Source organism: Tenrec ecaudatus, chromosome 3 (assembly GCF_050624435.1).
Source record: "Tenrec ecaudatus isolate mTenEca1 chromosome 3, mTenEca1.hap1, whole genome shotgun sequence".
NCBI classification, from domain to species: domain Eukaryota; kingdom Metazoa; phylum Chordata; class Mammalia; order Afrosoricida; family Tenrecidae; genus Tenrec; species Tenrec ecaudatus.
Window position 1 is genome coordinate 172,969,857 of NC_134532.1, and position 20,254 is coordinate 172,990,110.

At 41.4% G+C, this 20,254-nt stretch overlaps 1 protein-coding gene across 3 annotated transcripts in view; it reads right to left on the bottom strand.

Moving 5' to 3' along the window:
• Nucleotides 1–20,020, bottom strand: part of SLAIN2 (SLAIN motif family member 2) — a 79,527-nt gene extending 59,507 nt beyond the window's left edge. For 2 of the 3 annotated variants that reach the window (XM_075544367.1, XM_075544366.1), the window contains exon 1: nucleotides 19,287–20,018. In XM_075544367.1, coding sequence (XP_075400482.1) covers nucleotides 19,287–19,675 — 389 coding nt within the window. In that variant the 5' untranslated portion in view covers nucleotides 19,676–20,018. Of the gene's footprint in view, nucleotides 1–19,286 lie in introns of all 3 variants that reach the window. The other variant, XM_075544368.1, reaches the window with a different exon arrangement.
• Nucleotides 20,021–20,254: the final 234 nt, after the last annotated feature.

Sequence of the window (20,254 nt, forward strand, 5' to 3'; positions counted from 1 at the left end):
TAGAGGCAAGGATGATGAAACTTTGTATCATATACTCTGGACATGTTGTCAGGAAAGACCAGTCCCTAGAGAAAGACATCAATCATACTTGACAAAGTGGACTAGAAAAAGAAGGTCCTCAATGAGATGGATTGACACAGTGGCCGCAATAATAGTCTCAAACATAACAATTGTGAAGATGGCACAAAACTGAGTGGTGTTTTGCTCTTGTTCTGTTGTACGTAGGGTTGCTATGAATTGGAACCAACTTGAAAGCACTTAACTACAACATTGGAGGAAATTACAAGTACAAGGGGAACAGTAAGAGGGTGAGACGAACAGACTCACAAGCATCTCAAGGAAGTATTTGACACAGAGTCTGTTGCAACACAAAAATAAAGGCAGGCTAAGCCTAAGAAGATGGAAGTGCAGGCAGGGACTGCAGACTCACGGAACTTCTGCGAGTTACAGGATTTATCAAGGGACACAGCTCAAAGTGAGGTATTGGATAACACACCAGTAACTACAAACATTGGGAGCCTGTGCGTTCGGCACTAGGACAGAGGTGGAGGCCTGCGTGAGTGCAGGAAGAGAAAAGAGCCTCTTTGGGCTCACCAGAGCACCAGTGCCAGGTTCCTTGGGCAGTCTGAGCTAGGGATTGCAAACAGAGGGTTCTCAGAGGGGCTAGAGGAAAAGCACTAACACCAGCTACCCAGAGGCTCAGGGGATATGAGCAATACATCTTTGTGGTTCCTTATATGAAATAAAAAAGTTCCCTTCCCTTCCCCCATCCAAAAGAATCAGACTACATAGTTTACTTATGGAAGTCTGCTAGGAATGAGTTTTGATTTTTTTTTTTCAGATGCAAAGCTAGGAAAATAAAAATCATGCACATCAGCTGTCTTGGTTCCAGTTCCATCACAAACATATTTAAACAATGTAACCTACATTTCTTCATCCATCATAAAATAGCATAAGATCCAACAATGGCTTTTTAAGGAATCATGCTATATTATGATCCAGTAACCTTCTCTGGTGGCACAGTGGGTTAGGCATAAGGTTGCTAACCTCAAAGTTGGCAGTTCAAGCCCATCAAGTACTCATGAGAGATAAGCATCTGAGAAATCTTATGGAGTTTGACCCAATCCTATAGGGTTGCTATGCGTTAGAATCAACTTGACTGCAGTGTCTTTCACTTTTTTTTTCTTTTTCGTTTAGTACATCCAGAGTAATATAATGGACTTAAATTTTATAAACAGAATTTTTTTATTATAAAAGTAACTCATAGTCCCTAAGAGGAAATTTAGAAATCACATAAACTACAACAAAGTTTAAAACAAAGTGCATCTGTAACGGTCCTGAAGAGAACTACATCACTATTTTGGTTATGTGTAAACTGGAATATTAACACTAGATACTACATCTAGGCAGTTATTTTCCTCTTCAACTCACTACAAGATAATATAATTTCAGTAATGTCATTATTCGGAATAAACGTAAAGTTCCTCACCTGAACTGGATCCTTGTCAGTTGACAATTTTGGTCTCATTGTTTTGCATGTATCATTGATAATCAGATTGATTTAATTTAATGTCACTGAATTCTTACTGCACAAAAGATTCTGTCATTCTATACAGAAATATAAAAATGTATACACTAAAGACTGTTCCTCGACTTAAATGGCTCACAATCTGCTTTAAACTGAACCAGAAAACAAGACCGCCGTGTTTCTTATTTTCTACCAAGTATACCCATGTAAATACTGATAGATAGCAATAAAGAGGGAATGGGAAATTCATAAAACTGCACAAAGGAAAGATCATCTAAGTGGGATTTTGAAGGATAAGGGAATATTTTGGTAAGAGGAGGAACAGGAAAAAAAGTAGAATGCAAAATAACACCAAGAGGTAAATGGCACAAATGTTTATGAAATTTTCTGTCAAAAGCAAGTAAAACTGGAGAAAAGGCTATAAAAAATGGAATTGGGCTGTTGCACACTTTAACTATCCTGCCAATCCATTTTTATTCATTAGATTTGAGCTACCCACATGAGGGAGAAAAAATTGTCATTCCTGAGGAAATTCACAGAAATGTGTCAGAGACTTGGAAAACGGCCAAGATATTCCCATTGTTAACAATCTCTCCCACATTTAAGCTCAGTACTTTGAGTTATGGGGTATTCCCAAAGAGATTACACTATTTTAAACAAAGAAATGGAGTATTAAAAGCACAACTAAAAGTTACCTAATTCTTTGTGCAATCCCCGCCCTTGAACTATGTATGGGGCAGTCTTACAAAGGGTGTTTACTTATTACACTGCTGTCTAAAGAAGACTAGAGGCTTTCTGAACCATTCTCTCAGAAAGCTTTCTTATATTAAATCAAGTTTTCCCTTCCTTGTAATTTCCAGTAATGGTTCTTGTGATGACTTCTAGTTAGATAGAATATCAAAGTCAATCCTTATTGTAGCCCTTCAAACGGTTAAAAAGTGTTCTCTTTCACCAGCTAACTGTTTAGAACCTGTGTGTGCTGCCCAACTAGCTGACTTAGATGCCACTTGACACCATGTGACAGAGCAGGACGGCCCCCTGAGGTTTTAATGACTGCAATCTTGACAGGAGCAGATCACTGTTCCTTCTCCTGTGTAGTGTCTGGGTGAGTGTGAGCCTACTGATGTAACTCAATCTAAATGACATATTCTTCATTAGACATGACTTTCAGCCATGATTTGCATTTCTATTTCATTTGATCAGTCATGCAGCTTTGGGTTAATTTCCCTAAGAGTAAAAAAGGAATAACAATAACTGCCACTCCAAATTGTGAGGATTAAATAATTCAGCATGCATAAAATGCCTTGCACAATACTTGGCAGACAGAACCTGATCAAACAATGGTGGCTGTTTTATCAACCATGTGGTCCTACTTGGCCATATTCCAGTTTCTAAGAAAGCAAGAACTTCAGTACCATCATGTTTCTCTGTGAACTCAACATTGTGCTTCTCACAAACAACGGTTCTAAGTATTGAACTAAAAAAAAAAAAAAAGAATAGAAACACTGGCCCCTTATAAAAATCATAAATGAAACAGAGTCAATGTAATAAACTGATTCTCAAAAGTAAAAACCAGTAAGTGAAAAGCATGGTATGAGGAAAAAACCACATATCTACTAGCTTCTTAGTTGGAAAAGTTTATCAATAAAATGTAACTGAAAGAGAATGAAAAATTTCCACTAACTTTTTGAAGCCCCCCTTGCATACTGATAGTAGCTCTGGTGGCATAGTAGGTTACATGATGGGCTCCTAACCACAGGTAGCAATTCAAAACCACAGCCCTGCCCTAGAAAGCCCTCAAACTAGCTGCCATGAAGTTGATTCCAACTCATAGTTACTCTAAAGGACAGGGTAGAACTGCCTCTGTGGGTTCCTGTAAATCTTTACAGGAGTAGAAAGCCTTATCTTTCTCCCAGAGTGGCGCCAGGTTACACAATAATAACCTTCCAGTGAGCAGCTCAACGCATAACCCACTAGGCCATCAGGCCCCTAGCACTATCCTATAGGGTCACTATTAATCGGAATTCAATGAATGACAGATGGTTTGGTATACTGATAAGAAGTCCATTTAAATTTAAACTGTCTTCTGATGGTTAAGAGAAAGATAAAGTAAAATGTTTTTGACAGGACATGAGGAACTTACCAAGATTAGTGTGGTTATCTTCAACCTCAAAAGTTTTTAAAGGAAGAAACATGAAAATCTTCCCTGGCTAGCCTGGTGACACAACTCACTGCTAGGATTGTGCACTGCTTCTTTAATGTTTGCTACAAAACCAAAGGTAAATATCAATTTTGCTTTAAGGGAAAGCAAAATACTTTTCAGATTTCTTTTCGTTAGAGAAAAGAGGTATTAATGCAGGCCTTTTGTAAAAGTGAAGTGGTGTAAATCACTTTCAAAAAGCAGGAGATACATGTATTACATTTAATTCTATACAGCTGTTGTTGTTAGGTGCTATCTGACCCACAGCAACTCCATGCACAACAACAAAACAACACACAGTCCTGAGTCATCCTCACAATTGTCCCTGTGCCTGAGCCCATTGATGCAGCCACTGTGTCAATCCATCTTTCCCTTGTTTTTCGCCCCCATCCCCACCCCGCCTCCTTTGCAAGCATGATGTCCTTCTCCTGGGACTGGTCTCTGACATGTCCAGAGTGTCAGACAAAGTCTTGCCATCCTTGCACTCTGGCCTTACTTCTTCCAATATAGACCGGTTTGTCCTTTTAGCAATCCATGGTACCTTCGATATACTTCTCCAGCATCACAATTCAAATGCATCAGTTCTTCCACAGTGTTCCTCATCCAATGTCCAACTTTCACAGGCATATGATGTGATGGAATATACCATGGTTTGGGTCAGCTGCACCTTAGTCCTCAAAATAATATCCTTGCTTTTCAACACTCTATAAAGAGGTCTTGTTCAGTGGATTTACCTAAGGCAATACGCCTGTTGATCTGTAGACTGCTGCTTCCAATGAGCAATGATTGTGGATCCAAGTAAGACAAAATCCTCAACAGGTTCAATCTTTTTTCTCCATTGATCACGATGTTACCTGTTTGTTCAGTTGTGAGGATTTGGGTCTTTACATTGAGTTATACTCCAAACTGAAGGTTACAAACTTATCTTTTCAGCAAGTGCTTCAATTCCTTCTCACTTTCTGCAAGAAAGGTTTCATCATCTGCATCCTGCAGGTTGTTAATAAGCCTTCCTCCAATCCTGATGCCTCACTCTTCTTTATCTAATCCAGCTTCTCTGATGATTTGCTCAGCAAATAGATAGCACAAGTATGGTGAGAGGAAACAACCCTGACACACACCTTTCCTGATTTTAAAACATGCAGTATCACCTTGGTTCTCTTCGCACAACTGCCTCTTGATTCAGGTACAAGTTCTGAATGAGCACAATGGAGTGTTCTGGAATCCCCATTCTTGTCCAGGTTATTCACTGCTTGTCTGTCACTGTGTCATACTGTGGTGGCTTGTGTGTTGCTGTGATGCTGGTATTTCAAATGTCAGCAGGATCGCCAACAGTGAACGGTTGTCAGTGGAGATCCAGACTAAGAACAGACAACAAAGAAGGACTTGGCTCCCGACTTTGGAGGAAGCTGCTGCTGAAAACTTTATGCACAGCTTCGACACATTTTCAAATACTGAAAGCCTAAACAAAGAAAACAGAACATTGTCAGAGATACTGCTGGCACAGGGGTGTCTCAGATCCGAAGGCAATCGAAATGCGATTGAAGAGGAGCTGATTTCTCGACCATGTGACAGGAGTCTGGCAAAGCCTGTGGAAGTGGAGCCTTCAGGATCTTCATTTGCTGATGAGGCATGACTCAAGGTAAGGAAAAACAGCTGCAAAAATCTTCTAATGATTACAACTTGTAATGTGCAAAGTGTGAATTTAGGAAAATTGGAAGTGGTCAAAAATGAAATGGAACACATGAATATCAATATCTTAAGCATTAGTTAGCTGAAATGGACTGGTATTGACCATTTTGAGTCAGGAAATCATATGATTTACTACTTTTTGGGAAATAACACTGTCAAGAGGAATGGTGTAGCATTGTCAGAAAGTATCTTGCTAAAATCCTCCATGAAGTACAATGCAATCTGTAATTGGATTATATCCCTCTTTAAAGAAATCCAATCAATACAACTGTTAAGATTTATGCACCAACCACAAAAGGTACTGATGAAGAAATTGAAGAATTCTGCCAACAACTTCAGTCAGAAATTGATCAAGCATGCACTCAGGATTCATTGACAGTTATTAGTGATTAGAATGCAAGATTTGGAAACAAAGAGGAAGGAACCGTAGTTGGAAATATGGACTTGGTGATAGAAATGAAGTCCGAGAACACCTGATAGAATTCTGCAAAACCAACAACTTATTCATAGCAAATTCCTTTTTTGAACAACACAAAAGGTAACTAACACATGGGCCTTCCCAGATGGAATCCAAAAAATTAAATTGACGACATCTGTGGATATAGAAATTCATTATCAACAACTAAAACCAAACCAGGTGTCGACTATGGAACGGTCATCAATTGCTCAGGATAAAGCTGGAGAAAATTAAAATAGTCCACAGGAGCCAAAATACGACCGTGAGCATAGTCCCCCTGAATTTTGACAGTGAACACTAATGACAGAAGACACGATGAGCTGTGGGAGGATATCAAAGACCTCATTCATGAAGAAAAAAAGGTCACTAAAAAGACAGGCAATAAAGAAAAGATCAAAGTGGATGACAGAAAAGACTCCGAAACTTGCTCTCAATCGTAGTTAAAGCAAATAGACTGATGAAGTTGAAAAGCTACCATATATACTTGTGTATAAGCAGTTTTCCAGCACATTTTTAAAGCAGTTTTTGTGGTAAAATTAGGTGCATCAGCTGATATTTGGGTCAGCTAATACTCGAATATATATGGTATACAGAAATTTTCAGAGGGCAGCTCAAGAAGACAAAGCCAAATATTATAATGAAATGTGCAAGGACCTAGAATTAGAAAACCTAAAGGGAAGAACATACTTAGCACATCTGAAACCAAAATTAAAAAAATCAAACCTCGAATTGAAACTTTGAAAGATTCTGTAGGAAACATCAAGAGAAGAGAGAAAGAAGATAGTAGAAATACTAACTATATCCGTATTTGAGAAGTAAAGAGGCTGAAGCATAAAGTTTTAGTAGCTTGCCCCTGCAGGGTCATTTAGTTAGCAAGTGTTGGAGCAGGAATTCCAAATCAGGCTATGAGGACTGTTATGATTACCAAGCTTCCCAAAGGACCTTTGAGCACATGAAAAATATGTACAAAAGGTAGTCCACATACAATGAAACTAACAAAATGTGCTAAGGTCTTAGGTCAATAAAGAGTAAAAGTAAAAGGACAAAATAATCCACTGTCATCAAGTAAATTTCCACCCCCTAGTGACCAGAAAACTGCTCCTTACGGTTTCTGAAACTGAAACCCTTTATAGAAGCAGCCGGTCTTGCCTTTTTGCTGTGGAGCTGGTGGATTTGAAATATTTGAATTGTTGGCCTGTAGTTAGCAGCCTAATGATTAACCCTTTGTGCCATCAGGAAAGAAGGGGACCTGTATTAGCTAATGAAGAATATCATGAATCTATTAAGAATCATAAAACAGATCATAGGAATTAAGTCAGTGTTGATATACTGAGTCACTTTTGGGTTCCAATCATAGCTTAACAGTATACTTGAGTGAGTATAAACATGTTATTTAACAAAAGCTTTAGTGTCCTCATTTTTTAAAAATAGGGCAAATGATATCCCTTATAATAATAGATTGTTAGAAAGATAAAACCTTGTGTGTGGGCTTCAAAAAGTTTGAAAAAAATGGAATGATCCCACAACTTTTTGAAGCCCCCTTAAATAATACATGGTATTTTAGCAATGGTATATTCCACACAATCAAACATAAATGGTTACCTATTATTACAACCAAAATAGCAACATTTTACTATAAAGGATATTAAAATAGCCAACTAGTACACACAGAGATATTCAACCTCATTAGCTAGTAATAGCTTGCTGTGGAGTTAACTCTGACTCATAGTGACCCTGTATAAGAGACTAAAACTATCCATAGGGCTTTCAAAGGCTGTAGTCTTTATAGAAATAAACACATTATTTTCCCAAGGAGTAGCTGGTGGATTTGATCTGCCAGCCTTTCAGTTACTAGCTGAGAGTACTAACTACTTTGCCACCAGGGCACCTCACTAGCCATTAAAGCACTGCTGTCACATTGATTCTCGCAGAGTGACCTCATATAGGCTGTCAATCTTTATGGCAGCAGATAGCCTCTTTCTCCTGTGGAGCGACTGGTTTGAGGTACTGGTCTTGCAACTAACAGGCCAGTGCTTATTCATCAGGTCCTTCATTAGCTATAATAAAAACAAACTGCCATCAACTCAATTCTAACTCACAACCCTGTACAATACCACAGAACTGCTCCTGTGGGCATCCAAAATCATCACTTGTCACCAGTGTACAACGCTTCATCTTTATTCCCCGGAGTGGCTGATAGTTTCATACTACTGGCCTTGTGGTTAGCAGCCCAATGCATAATCACTATACCAAGCCATTAGTAGTCCAAAACTCACTGTCACAGGTGTTAAGATTGGGGATAAAGGGGTTGTCTCCAGCAAATGTCTACGCTAAACAAAAATTAGCTGTTCATGCCACAGTAAAGGGTTGGAAAGAAATCAGGCACACATTAGACACCTGTGAGGACAATCCAAAGCTGAGCATGCTCAGACCCAGGCCACCTAGGCCCAGGTGAAGCTCAACCTGGGCACACCCACATTAGCACCAGCGACATCGGGTCACAGGTCTGCCAGAACTCAGCCACTAAGATCGGCCAGTATCCTCAACCACGCCTACCCCCAACCCCGCCCACCTGCCAGTGAGGATAGGAGGGGATAAACAGACTGAGAGCCAGTCCTGCCCATCTTTCAAGTGCTCTCTTTTCAAGTGAGGCAGTGGGATCTCTCTGGTGTGCTTGCACTTGCACGTCCCCTCAGGGTTCACCCTGGCTCTTCTTTTGGTTCTCTGGACTGCACTTTGTGACCATTTTTCCATCTTTCGTTCTCCCCTGGAAGAAGTATACTATCTGAGACTGTATTACCTAAAACGTTCCTCTCCCTCATAAAAGTAAATTGAATTACAAAAGTGCTTCTGCCATGTGAATTCTTCCAGCGTTGAGAAGCAAGACCATGGTAAAGTATCCCAGAAACCTAACTGAGTAGATGCCGACTCACAGCAAACCCTACAGGGCAGTGGTTCTCAACCTTACTAATGCTATCATCTTTTAATACAGTACCTCGTATTGTGAACCCCAACCATGAAATTATTTTCATTGCTACTTCATAGTTGTAATTTTGCTACTGTTAAGAATCATCATGTAAATATCTGATAGGCAGGATATAGTTTCATTGTTACAAATTAAACATAAATTAAAGTGTAGTGATTAATCACAAAACAATCAGAAATATGTGTTTTCTGATGGTCTTAGGCAACCCCTGTGAAAGGGTCGTTTGACACACAACCCCATAGGGGTCTCAACCCACAGGTTGAGAACTGCTGCTAGAGGACAAGGTAGAACTGCTTCTGTGAGTTTATGAGACCTTAACTGTTTGCAGGAGTAGAAAGCCCATCTTTGCAGTTTGAAGCTACCACCAGGCCATGGGAGAAAGATGGGGCTTCCTACCCCCATCAAAAGTTACAGTCTCAGGAACTCATTGAGGCAGTTCTATCCTGTCCTACAGAGTCGCTAAGAGTTGGCATGGACTCATGAATCCATGAAGTTTTTTTTGTTTTTCTCCTGTAGAGCTGCTCATGGTTTCAAACTGCTGACCCTGAGGATCAAGGCCCAATGCTAGTCACCTCAGGCTCCATCAGGTAGATGCAAATGATAACCACAATGAGATACCATATCACTTCCATTGAAATGGCAATGGAAAAAAAAGGAAAATAGCAGCTGTTGGTTAAGTTGTGGATAAACTGGAATCTTCCAGGGTTTGTAGGAATGTAAACTATAGCTCTGGAAAAGTTTAGCTGTTCTTCAAAAAGTTGAACAAAGAACTACCACAGAAGCCAGCAATTCCAATCTAGACACGAATATTCACTGCAGCCATTTTCAGATCAAACGGTGGAAAATGAAACGCCCATCAACAGCTGAATGGTTAAACAAAGAGTGGCTTCCAGACAAATGAAATACTATTCAGTCATATACAGAAAAATGAAGTCTTAATGCATTATTCTGAGTGAAATAATCACAAAAGGGTAACTACACAATCTCACATGAAATAAACCAATTTTTGCTTAGGGGGCACTGACTGCACAATATGAATAATTTATCAGTATTACAGAATCACACATGTAAAGATTGTTAAATTGGTAAATATTTTATTGTAGATATTTTAACCACAATTTTAAAAAATCATTTTATTGGGGGCTCATACAACTCATCACAATCCATACATACACACAATTTTAAAAAATCATTGAAAAAGCAATAGAATGAACTTCTAAATCACATTAAAAATCCTTGTTCTTTTCATATCTACTCAACATTGTAATGGAGGTTCTAGCCAGGTAAGATGTAAAGACAAGAAAATGAAATAAAAGGCATACAGACTGGAAAAGAAGTAAAACTGTCTTGAGGCACAGATAACAAGATCTTCTACATATGATAACTCTAAAGCAGTTCTCAACCTGTGAGTTGAGAACCCGTTGGGGGTCGAACAACCCTTTCACAGGGGTCACCTAAGACCATCACACATATTTCCCATGGTCTTAGGAACTGAGACAATGTTCCTCTATAAATCTCCAGGTGGGTCTGCCCACATGCAGATATGCCTACATATGAGAACCTGGTGTGAAAACTGTTACCCATGCTACACCATGCTTCAAGACAAAATTTCATTTCTTTGTAATTAGAAATAAATACATACATATTGTTTTTGTGATGAATCACTATGCCTTATGTTCAATTTGTAACAGTGAAAATAACATCCTGTATAACAGATACTTACATGACGATTCATAACGGTAGCAAAATGACAGTTATGAAGTAGCAATGAAAATAATTTTATGGTTGGGGGTCACCACAACATGAGGAACTGTATTACAGGGTCATGGCATTAAGAAAGTTGAGAACCACCGCTTTTATGGCTGTCTAGCCATAATTCCTTCTATGATGTGTTAATTCTGGACTCTGTGCCTGCTGTGGTTATAAACCCATGTTGGGGACGTTCTGTGCTATGCTAATAGCCAGGATTATAGTGGGATTGAGTTTTTTAATTTAGTAGAGGGTATAAATGAAGTCACAGCCTTTGCTTCCTTGGGGTATCTTTAGTCTCTACTAGAAGGCATGACTTAAGACATGGAGGTACAGTCAGCTAGGCAAAACCCACTCCACTGTGTCGAAGAATCATCTCAACACAGAAAGAAGGTCCAGTCCATCAAAAGGGCACATTCCAGATCTGTCTAAAGTGACAGAGATTATACCAGTGGCACCAGAGACTGGCAGGAAGACTATGAAACAGGGCAAAAGAAGCAGAGCTGAGACCACTGGACTACGAGACAGATCGACAGGTAGGTTTCCTTGTCCATGGCTGAGGGCTAAGGACCAGAGAGATTTGGCTGGGGAGAGCTGCTGCTGTGGATCAATGATTGAACGGCTGCCATCAGAATAAGTAAAAAAGGATGGAGCATAAAGATATGTATGTCTAACTCTTGCCTCAGGGCAATAGGGAAGCCAGAGGAGATCAGCTATAACTCCAGGCCATTTATCACAAACATCAATAAGCAAAATTAAATTCTATGTTTGTACACAGTTGTTGTTAGGTACCACTGCACTGGCTCCAACTCTTGGCGACCCTATGTGCAACAGAAGGAAACACTTCCAGGCTTGCCCCATCGTGTCAAGCCAGCTGCGGGTCTTCCTCTATTGTGCCGAGGCTCCACTTTACCAAGCATGATGCCTTTCTCCAGCAACTGGTTTCTCCTAGTCACTTGTCCAAAGCACATGAGACAAAAGCTCGTCATCCTTGTTTCTAGTATTCTGGCTGTAGTTCCAAGACATGTTTATTTTTCTGGCAGCTCGTAATATTTTCAAGATTCTTTGTCAAAACCGTAATTTAAACACATCAATTCTCTACTCTTCTTTATTCATTCATTATACAGCTTTCGTGTTCATAAGAGGTGATTAAAATACTGTAACTTGGGTCAGGTGCATTTTAGTCTTAAAAGTGACATCCCTGCTCTTAAGCATTTAAAAAGGTCTGTGTAGTAGATTTGCTCAGTGCAGGAAGTCATTTGTTTTCTTGACTGCTGCTTCCATAAAGCATTCATTGTAAGTCCTAGTAAAATGAAAACCTTGACAGTTTGATCTTTTATAAAATAAAATTGAGAAAATGATTCTATTCACAATAGCATAAGTAGTTGCAGTGAGTAGGAATTAACTTGATGGCAGTGATTTGAGGAATAGATGTAATAAAAGTAGTGTTACGACTTGCACACTAGAAATTACAAAACATAGTTAAGAATAAAGACCTAAATAAATGTAAAAATTTATTCAGTGTCTATTAACTTAAAAAATCAAAATTTTTAAGATGAAAACACTATCCAAAATTTTCTACAGATTTGAATGTAAACCCTTACCAAAATCTGAAGGAGCACTACTGGTGTAGTGTTCACTGAAGTTGGGCTTCGATCTGCAAGATCCTGAGTTCAAAGCCACCAGCCGCTCCAAGGGAGACGGATTTCTACTACCATAACGAGTTACAGGGTTGGAAGCATACAGAAGCAGTTTTACCTTGTCCTATAGGGTCACTATGGGTCATACTGACTCGATGGGAGTGAGTCTCCAAAATCCCACTGTTTCTCAGAAATTAACACACTGACCTTAAAATTCATGTGGAAATACAAGAAACTCAGAATAGTCAACAAATCTTGAGAAGTTGAAATCACACCTCCTAATTTCAGAACTTACCTAAAAAAAACTAGTCAACAAAGCTGTGCAGTATGTCATGTTGTTGTGTGCCACTGACCCAATTTTCAACCCATATATGTGACCATAAGTGACAGTACAATTGCCTCATAGGGTTTCCTAGTCTGTACTGTTTATGAAAGCAGATAACCAATTTTCTTCTAAAGAGTCGGGGTGAATATGAAATGCTAACCATTTGATTAGCAATGGAGTACGTACCGATTGCACTACCAGGGCTTTTACCATACAGATGGACACACAGACCAATGGAATAGATTTGTGAGTCCATAAATAAATCCATACATTTAGAGGTAACTGATTTTTGTCAAAGCTGCCGAGACATTCAAGAGGAAAAGAACAGTCTTTTTATTAAATGGTGCTGGATTATCTACATTCAAAAAGAATGAAGCTAGACTCTCTACTGCACATTATATAAGAACACGAAATGGATCAAACCTAAATCCAAGGGCTAAAAAGATACACTCTAGGAGAAAAGGAGTAAATCTTCAACTAGGCAAGGCTTTTAAACTACGACACCAAAAACATAAGCAACAAATGAAATGTATAGATGAATGGTTTATTTCATCAAAATTGGCAACTGTGTGTTTTGAAGGACACCATCCAAAAAGTGAGAAGACAGCCCAAAAAATGACAGAAAATATTTACAAATCTATTATCTAATGAAGGCCTAGTATTCAGAATATATAAAGAACTTACAACTTGACAATTAGAAAATGGGCAATGTATTTTAAAAGACATTTCTTCAAAGAAGATATACAAATGGCCAATTAAAAGATGCTCCACATCATGTCATTAAAAAATACAAAAAAACAAACTCACTGCCATTGAATTAATTTTGACTCACAGCAACCCCACAGAACAGGGTAGAACTGCCCCCATGGGTTTCCGAGACTGTAACTCTTTACCAGAGTGGAAAGCCTCCACTTTCTCCTGAAGAGTGGCTGATAGTTATGAACTGCTATTCTGTGGTTAGAAGCTCAAAGTGTAACCATGATGCCACTTGGGGGCATGCAAATCCAAGTCAAAATTTCATACCACTTCACATCCACTAGGATGGTTGTGGATCAAAATCACATTCAGTAACAACAAAAATGGTTTTCATTTGGTTTGACTTACACATGGTGAATGGCTTTTGGGTAACCACCTTTCTCTATTCTAATGCCTGTTGGCAAGAATGAAGAGACTAGAAATGCCATACTGGTAGGAAGGTAGAATTATACCGCAATTATGGGAGAGAATCTAGCAGCTTCTCGAAAAGTTAACCTAGCAATTCCACTTGACCTAGTAATTCCAGTACTAAACAGAGCCACGAGAAATGAAAACATGTCCACACAGAAACTTGATTCAGAGCATCACTCATAATTGCTTCAAAGTAGGAACAACCTAAATGATGACTGGATAAACAAATGCAGTATAGCCACACAATGGAGTAGTGTTCAGACATAAAACAAACCAAAAGGAATAAAGAACAGACACATGGTACAATAGGAATGTTCCTTCAAAACATGATGCTAAGCGAAAGGCCAGAAACAAAAGCTGCAATGTGGTTCTATTTATAAGAAATGACTGGAGTAGGCCATTTCACAGTCACCAGAGTAGATTGGTGGAGCTGGGGCAGGGAGCAGTGGAGAGTGACTTCTATGGGTTGGTGTTTCTTTCTCAGGTCATAAAAATGATCTGGAAGTATACTAATGGCTACACAACTATATGACTATAACCCAGTGAATTGTACTTTCAAAGCGTAAAACATGTTGGCATGTAAATTATAGTTCACTTACCAAAAACCCAACAACCAACCTTTGGAAAAAAATCACATTGACAACCTACAAAGCTGAGGGAAATATGCATTATAAGAGAGAAGAACAGGGATTGTCAATTATTTGATGATGTTGGTTTGCAAAATTGTCCAAAATCAAGAGAGCAGAAAAAGCATTCTTGAAAGAAAAGTAAAGTTCAGGTGAAACAAGGTGACAGGAAGTTGGCATTTATTGGGTTCAGGTCTATTCTTCTAAACTGAAATTTTTATCATAGAATCATTAAAAATAATCCAAAAACGTCAATAGAAAACAGGGACATGACTAAAAGCCTGGATAAAGGGAAACACAATATCTAAAGGGAGACTGTAGTCCTCTGTCGAAACACAAATTTTTTAAATTATCCACTGCGAAACCTCAGTGTCACAGTCCTACTGTGACAGAAAGCGGGCTGCCAGGAGTTGGAATCAACTTGAGGGCAACAAGTAACTGAAAATGTATTACAAGTGCATTCCTTGCAAAATTCTAAGGGAAAAATGATTACCCAAGTCAAAACATTCATCATAAACAAGTTTAAATAAATTAATGACCATTTTTATTTTGACAAGCTTACATGACTATAGGTGAGAACTCATGGGCACCAAACCCACCAAACTCACTGGCAGAGAGAGTTGATTCTGACTCATAGTGGCCACTCTACAGGGCAGAGCAGAACTGCCCCTGTGGGTTTCTGAGAATATAAATAACCAGACAAAAGGTTATAGTAGTCTTATAAGAACAGCTGGAAATAATAGCTATCCAACCACCAAAATGTGTTGATTAAAGAACTAATGTTAACCAGTGAGGAATCTCGTCAGGTTGTAGACTTCAGAGTTCTTTGTCTAATTTACTACTTTTATCAGCAACTTGAATAATCTAGTAGACATGACCACCAAATATGAAAATGACCAAACCAAAATCAGCCACTGCAAACCCTAAGTATTACAATTCTAAAGATTATAAAGAACAAATCATGTTAAATACTTAAATGGTGACCAAAAAAATGAAATGCAAAAAACGTAATACTTTCACATACGTAACAGAAGCTGAAAATTGTTCATTTAAAAAAATTTTTTTAAGTAATGGCATTTAATTCAAGCAAGGCATCATACCTTGTACTCTTTGGCCAAGTAGAATCTAAGACATGCTGAATACAGTTCTGGGTGCTACGGTTAATAACAGTGAGCAGCTGAAGTTCATTAAGAGAAAAATGACCATGAGATGAGGTTGAAGGTGCAGAGGGTTACATTATCTACAGAACAGTTAAGTAGCCTGGAGTCATTACCGCTATAAAGAAGAGAGAATGCTTAGAGTGTGTGGTGGGGGGGAAATCAGGGGTTAACTCTCTCACTGCCATGGAGTCCATTCCAATTTATAGCAAGCCTCACAGGACAGGGTAAAATTAGAACAGCCCCGGTGGCTTCTGAACTGAAATTGTTTACAGGAGTAGAGAGCCTCATCTTTCTCCCTGGAGGACTGGTGATTTCTACTATGCCTGGGTTCCAGGGGTTGGGGAGAGGGACAGGAGTTATATATTCAAGACTCCAACCCTCTGTTACCAAGCCAACTGGACTCATAATACCCTATATAGGATTTCCAAGATGGTAAATTCTTACCGGAGCAGACGGCTTGTGGTTAGCAGTGCAATACTTAACCCAGCACTTTCTGGGGTTATTCATGCAGAAAGGGGCTAAATACTTGGGAAAAAGCAAAATATAGTGGGAACCGCATAGGCTTTGGAGAACAGAATGAACTGGACTGAAATCCTAGCCCCATCATTTCTGTGTGTTATTTGACACTCCAGGAGAGATTCCGTTTCCTTAACTATAAAATGTGCCTTACCTCATAAAAGATAAAAATTAAGTGCAATTAAATACAAAAATATTTATAAGCTGCCTAGCACTGCCTGACACGCTAGGATGCACAACACTGTTAGTTAGCTCCCATCCCTAGATGTTTGCTTTGCTCTAGAGCAGTCTTTTCCAACTGAGAGTTGCAATCCATTAATGGGTCATGAAATCAGCTTAGTGGGTTGGAACCAATTTTCCCCTGGTGGAACAAAGTACAAAATATCCATGCATGCCCTATAGTGAAAGTAACCAGTTTTGTGAAACTTTTCTTTCTTTTTTAAAAATGTTTTATTAGGGGCTCATATCACAATCCATAGATGCATCAATTGTGTAAAACACATCTGTACATTCATTGCCCAAAACTTTTGTTTCAATTGTACATGTGTATACTCGGTTGTGATGTAAAATCTATTTCTTACCATGGGAGCTGGGTCCAAAAAAGAAAACATGTAAGAAAGTCACTGATTTAAGATCATTGTTTTCTAAATGTTCTAAATGAAATGGAGCTCTCATTAAGTCTAGAAAACACTACTACTTAGAGAATCGCAATACTGAGTACATATTAGCATATTTGAAAAGTTCAGCATTAAAGAAATATTTTTCTTGAATTTTGGTTTTCACGCATTTATTTGCTCCCCAAACCCCACAACTATTATTCGGATAGTACCTACTGACTACAATTGTGAGGATGGCCACCGGAATGGGCAGCGTTTTGTTGTGCTGTACATCGCGCTGCTGTGAGTCAGAACCGACCACACCTAACAAACTCTATTGACCCATTCTGAATTAGCACTGTGTGACACATACTTGGGAAAAGATATTCCTCTGAATAAAAAAAAGGAAGGTATAATGTGTAGAAGATATAAAATGGGAGGCATTTAGCTTTCTAAGAAAGAAAATAGTCTTGATTGTGAACTTACCTTCCACTATTACTGAAACCCATCCCCTGCTGAACTATGCGCTAAACACATACCCCAAATCAAATGTGAGTTCTCAAAATTTCAATTCACACTAAACTCATCAAGAAAAGATTGAAACATCTACAATAGCCACTATAAAGCTGGAATCAAAGTAAGAATAATTTTAAAAAGAAAAATCTCTTGCCACAGTATTTAGAACTTGCTTTATCCTAATGAACCTATGCTTGGAAATCAAAGCAGCCAAATCCTTAATCAGCTTCTCCAAGTGGAGTGAATGTTTTCTAATAATACAAAATCTAAAATGGGCCCATGAGTGCAGCGAGTCCACATTACTAAGAGCACCATTATCAACATTGTTTGGAAAAAGCAGGTGACGACATTCAGAAGATTCTGGGTTCTCTTAAAGTGTATACAATGCCCGGGGAGGATGTGCTTTCACACGAAGATGATAAACTGTCATGACAGTAAGATCTAATAATATTTGGTGTCACTTTGCAATTCAATAAAGCTTGATAACATATGTTCAAGGGTACCTGTCATTCAAGTTGCCTTAACTGGAAGTTCTACAAATACCTCAAGCTCTCCTCTTGCAGTTTTCAAATCAGAACCAAAAATGCCCTTTTGCCACTCTTCCCCAACCCCAGGCTCCAATGCCACCGCCTCGCTAAAGTTTGTCCCAACTACTTTGGATTATTCTCTTCCCACTTTCTGAATTATTGGTCTTTTCTGCTCTCAGCTAGGGACAATTCTACCCTGTCCTGTAAGGTCACTGAGCTGGGATAAACTTAAGGGCAGTGTGTTATGGTTTGTTTTAACCATTCTTTTGGCATGTCATCACATATCTAATCTTCTCTAACTGCATAAGCTTAGCTCTCCCCAATTGTAACTACCTTATAAACTGGGATCAACACTTACGAATGTTTAGAACCTCCCAAGAGATACTGTACAAACTTCCTTAAGTTTTATGTTTTGATTTAAATGACTCGGTCCTAGTATAGTAACAGCCTCCCTGAGCTTAACACATGACATGCCAGACCCAGAGATAAAAGGCACACCCAGATTACCTCACTTAATCTTCACAACTCTGTAGAGATAAGAACTGTTATATTTTTTTTCCATCAACGACAGGAAGAAGGCTCGGAGTAACTCCCCAAGGTCATGCTGCTAGTAAGGCAAAGCCAGGGCTTGAATCCAGGTCTGTATGAACTATCTCCCAGTAAAGTCTGAACCCTACGATACACCAAAGTGCCTAGGAAGGCTTTCTCTTTCACTAAACCAAAACTTTCAACCTCGACAAAGATAATGTAGCCAAAGATTAAAACCTTCAGAAGGATAAATGAAGACATTTTCTCCATGGTTATCTTTATATTCCGCTGCAGTAAAATACGATGGAAAGGGTCTTCCCTAGATCTTCTAATTGGGGAAAGTGATATTGTGGTTTGGGCCACAATTTCATCAAAAAGTGGCTTGTGACAAGACAGATTTCCAAATAGGGCTCCTTTCTCTGGCCCCAGGACGACGTGGAGAGGTTGCTGTGACAACTGTCACTTCCCAGCCCTGAAGAATTCCCAAAGCTGATTCTTCTTAAAAAAAAAAAAATCCAGCATAAATGCTAAGACGCATTCCACCCTTGACTCTGCACACAAAGCAGCACCTTCTTCGGCCCTCTCGACACAAAGCAAGCTTTGCCCCGCTGCCGCCCGTCGGGGAGGGCTCATTCACACGCTCTCCACATCCCCGCCAAAAAGGCATCCACCTCACCCCGGCCCAAGGCACTGGCCACTGAAACAGGTAGCCGACTCCGCTCGGTCCCCCGGACTCGACCCCTCCCTGCCACCCGAATTCCCAGGCCGCCGTCCGAAAGCCAGCGTGTTACACAAAGCACGGCGCCTAGCCACCTCGGACTCTTCGCACGGCAAGGCCGCCCCCCGAAACCCCAACAGGGGACAGTACCTGGAGTCCCGGCCTGGCGGAGAACCCACTACCAGCCTTGGTCCCCCCCTGGTCCCGAGTGGATCTCTCCATAGCCCAAGCCAGACCCCGAGTCAGCCGCCCGGCTACACAAAGCGAGGCGTTCCGGCTCGGAGACCCTCGGCGGGCGCCCTCCGCCCCCAGGGCCCATCCCCGCCCCGCCCAGCACGGCCCAGCGCCCCGCACTCACCAGCTCTCCTCCTCCTCGTCGCAGCCTGACAGGCGCTCCAGCTCCTCGGGCCGCAGCGGCTCCACCTCGTCCAGCAAGCCGCCCTCGCCCGCCGCCAGCAAGGAGGTGGCGTCCCGCAGCTCCTCGCTGCTCGTCCGCCTCGGGCCCGAGCTCGCCCCGCAGCCCGACTTGGCGTTGAGGCCCAGGGGGAAGCCCCGCGGGGACGCGGCGCCCGAGGAGGGAGTGGACACGCCGGCCCGCACCGGGCTGCCGGGCCCCAGCGAGCCGGCGCTCTGCACGGCCCCGGAGCGGCTCCTCAGCTGTTCATTCTGCTTCTCCAGCTTCTTCACCAGCTCCTGCAGCTTCCGCACCTCCTGGTCCGCGTTCACATTGGAGTTAACGTCCTCCATCCCCTTCACGCCGCCCGCCGCCCTGTCGGACGCGCTGCGACTGGGAAAGCGCCCGAGGGAAGAGGCGTCGCCGCCGCCGCCGCCGCCGCTCACGCTAGCCGAGGCACCGGCATATAGCAGGGCCAGGCCCCACCGCCAGGGTCCCCCCAGCTCGTGTTCCGAAGCGCCGCTGGCCCCAGCCGAGCCGCCTCATCTGCGCCGGCTCCAGGATTGGGGGAGGCGGCGCCAATATCCGGCCTCGGCCGCCATCTTCCCTCCGTCCCTCCGCCCCCTGCTGTTCGGCCCCGTCGGTGACCTCAGAGCGTCGCCGGTGGACTCGGCCTTGGGCCGGCGGGCGGACGGGCGGGCGCGCTCTGAGAGGACGCGGCGCCGAGCTCGTGATGGGGCGGGGTCGGGGGCGGAGTCATAGCGACGGGCGGGGCTGTTGCCGGAGCGGAGCTGCGGCCGGAAGGGGCGGGCTGGGGCGAGGCCCGCCTACTACCCTGCTCCGCCCACCACTGGGTTCGGGCCCCGGGGGAGGGGCGGAGATCTCGTAGGGAGACTGGCTGGTCCCGACCTTCTTGTCGGGTCTAGGCGCTG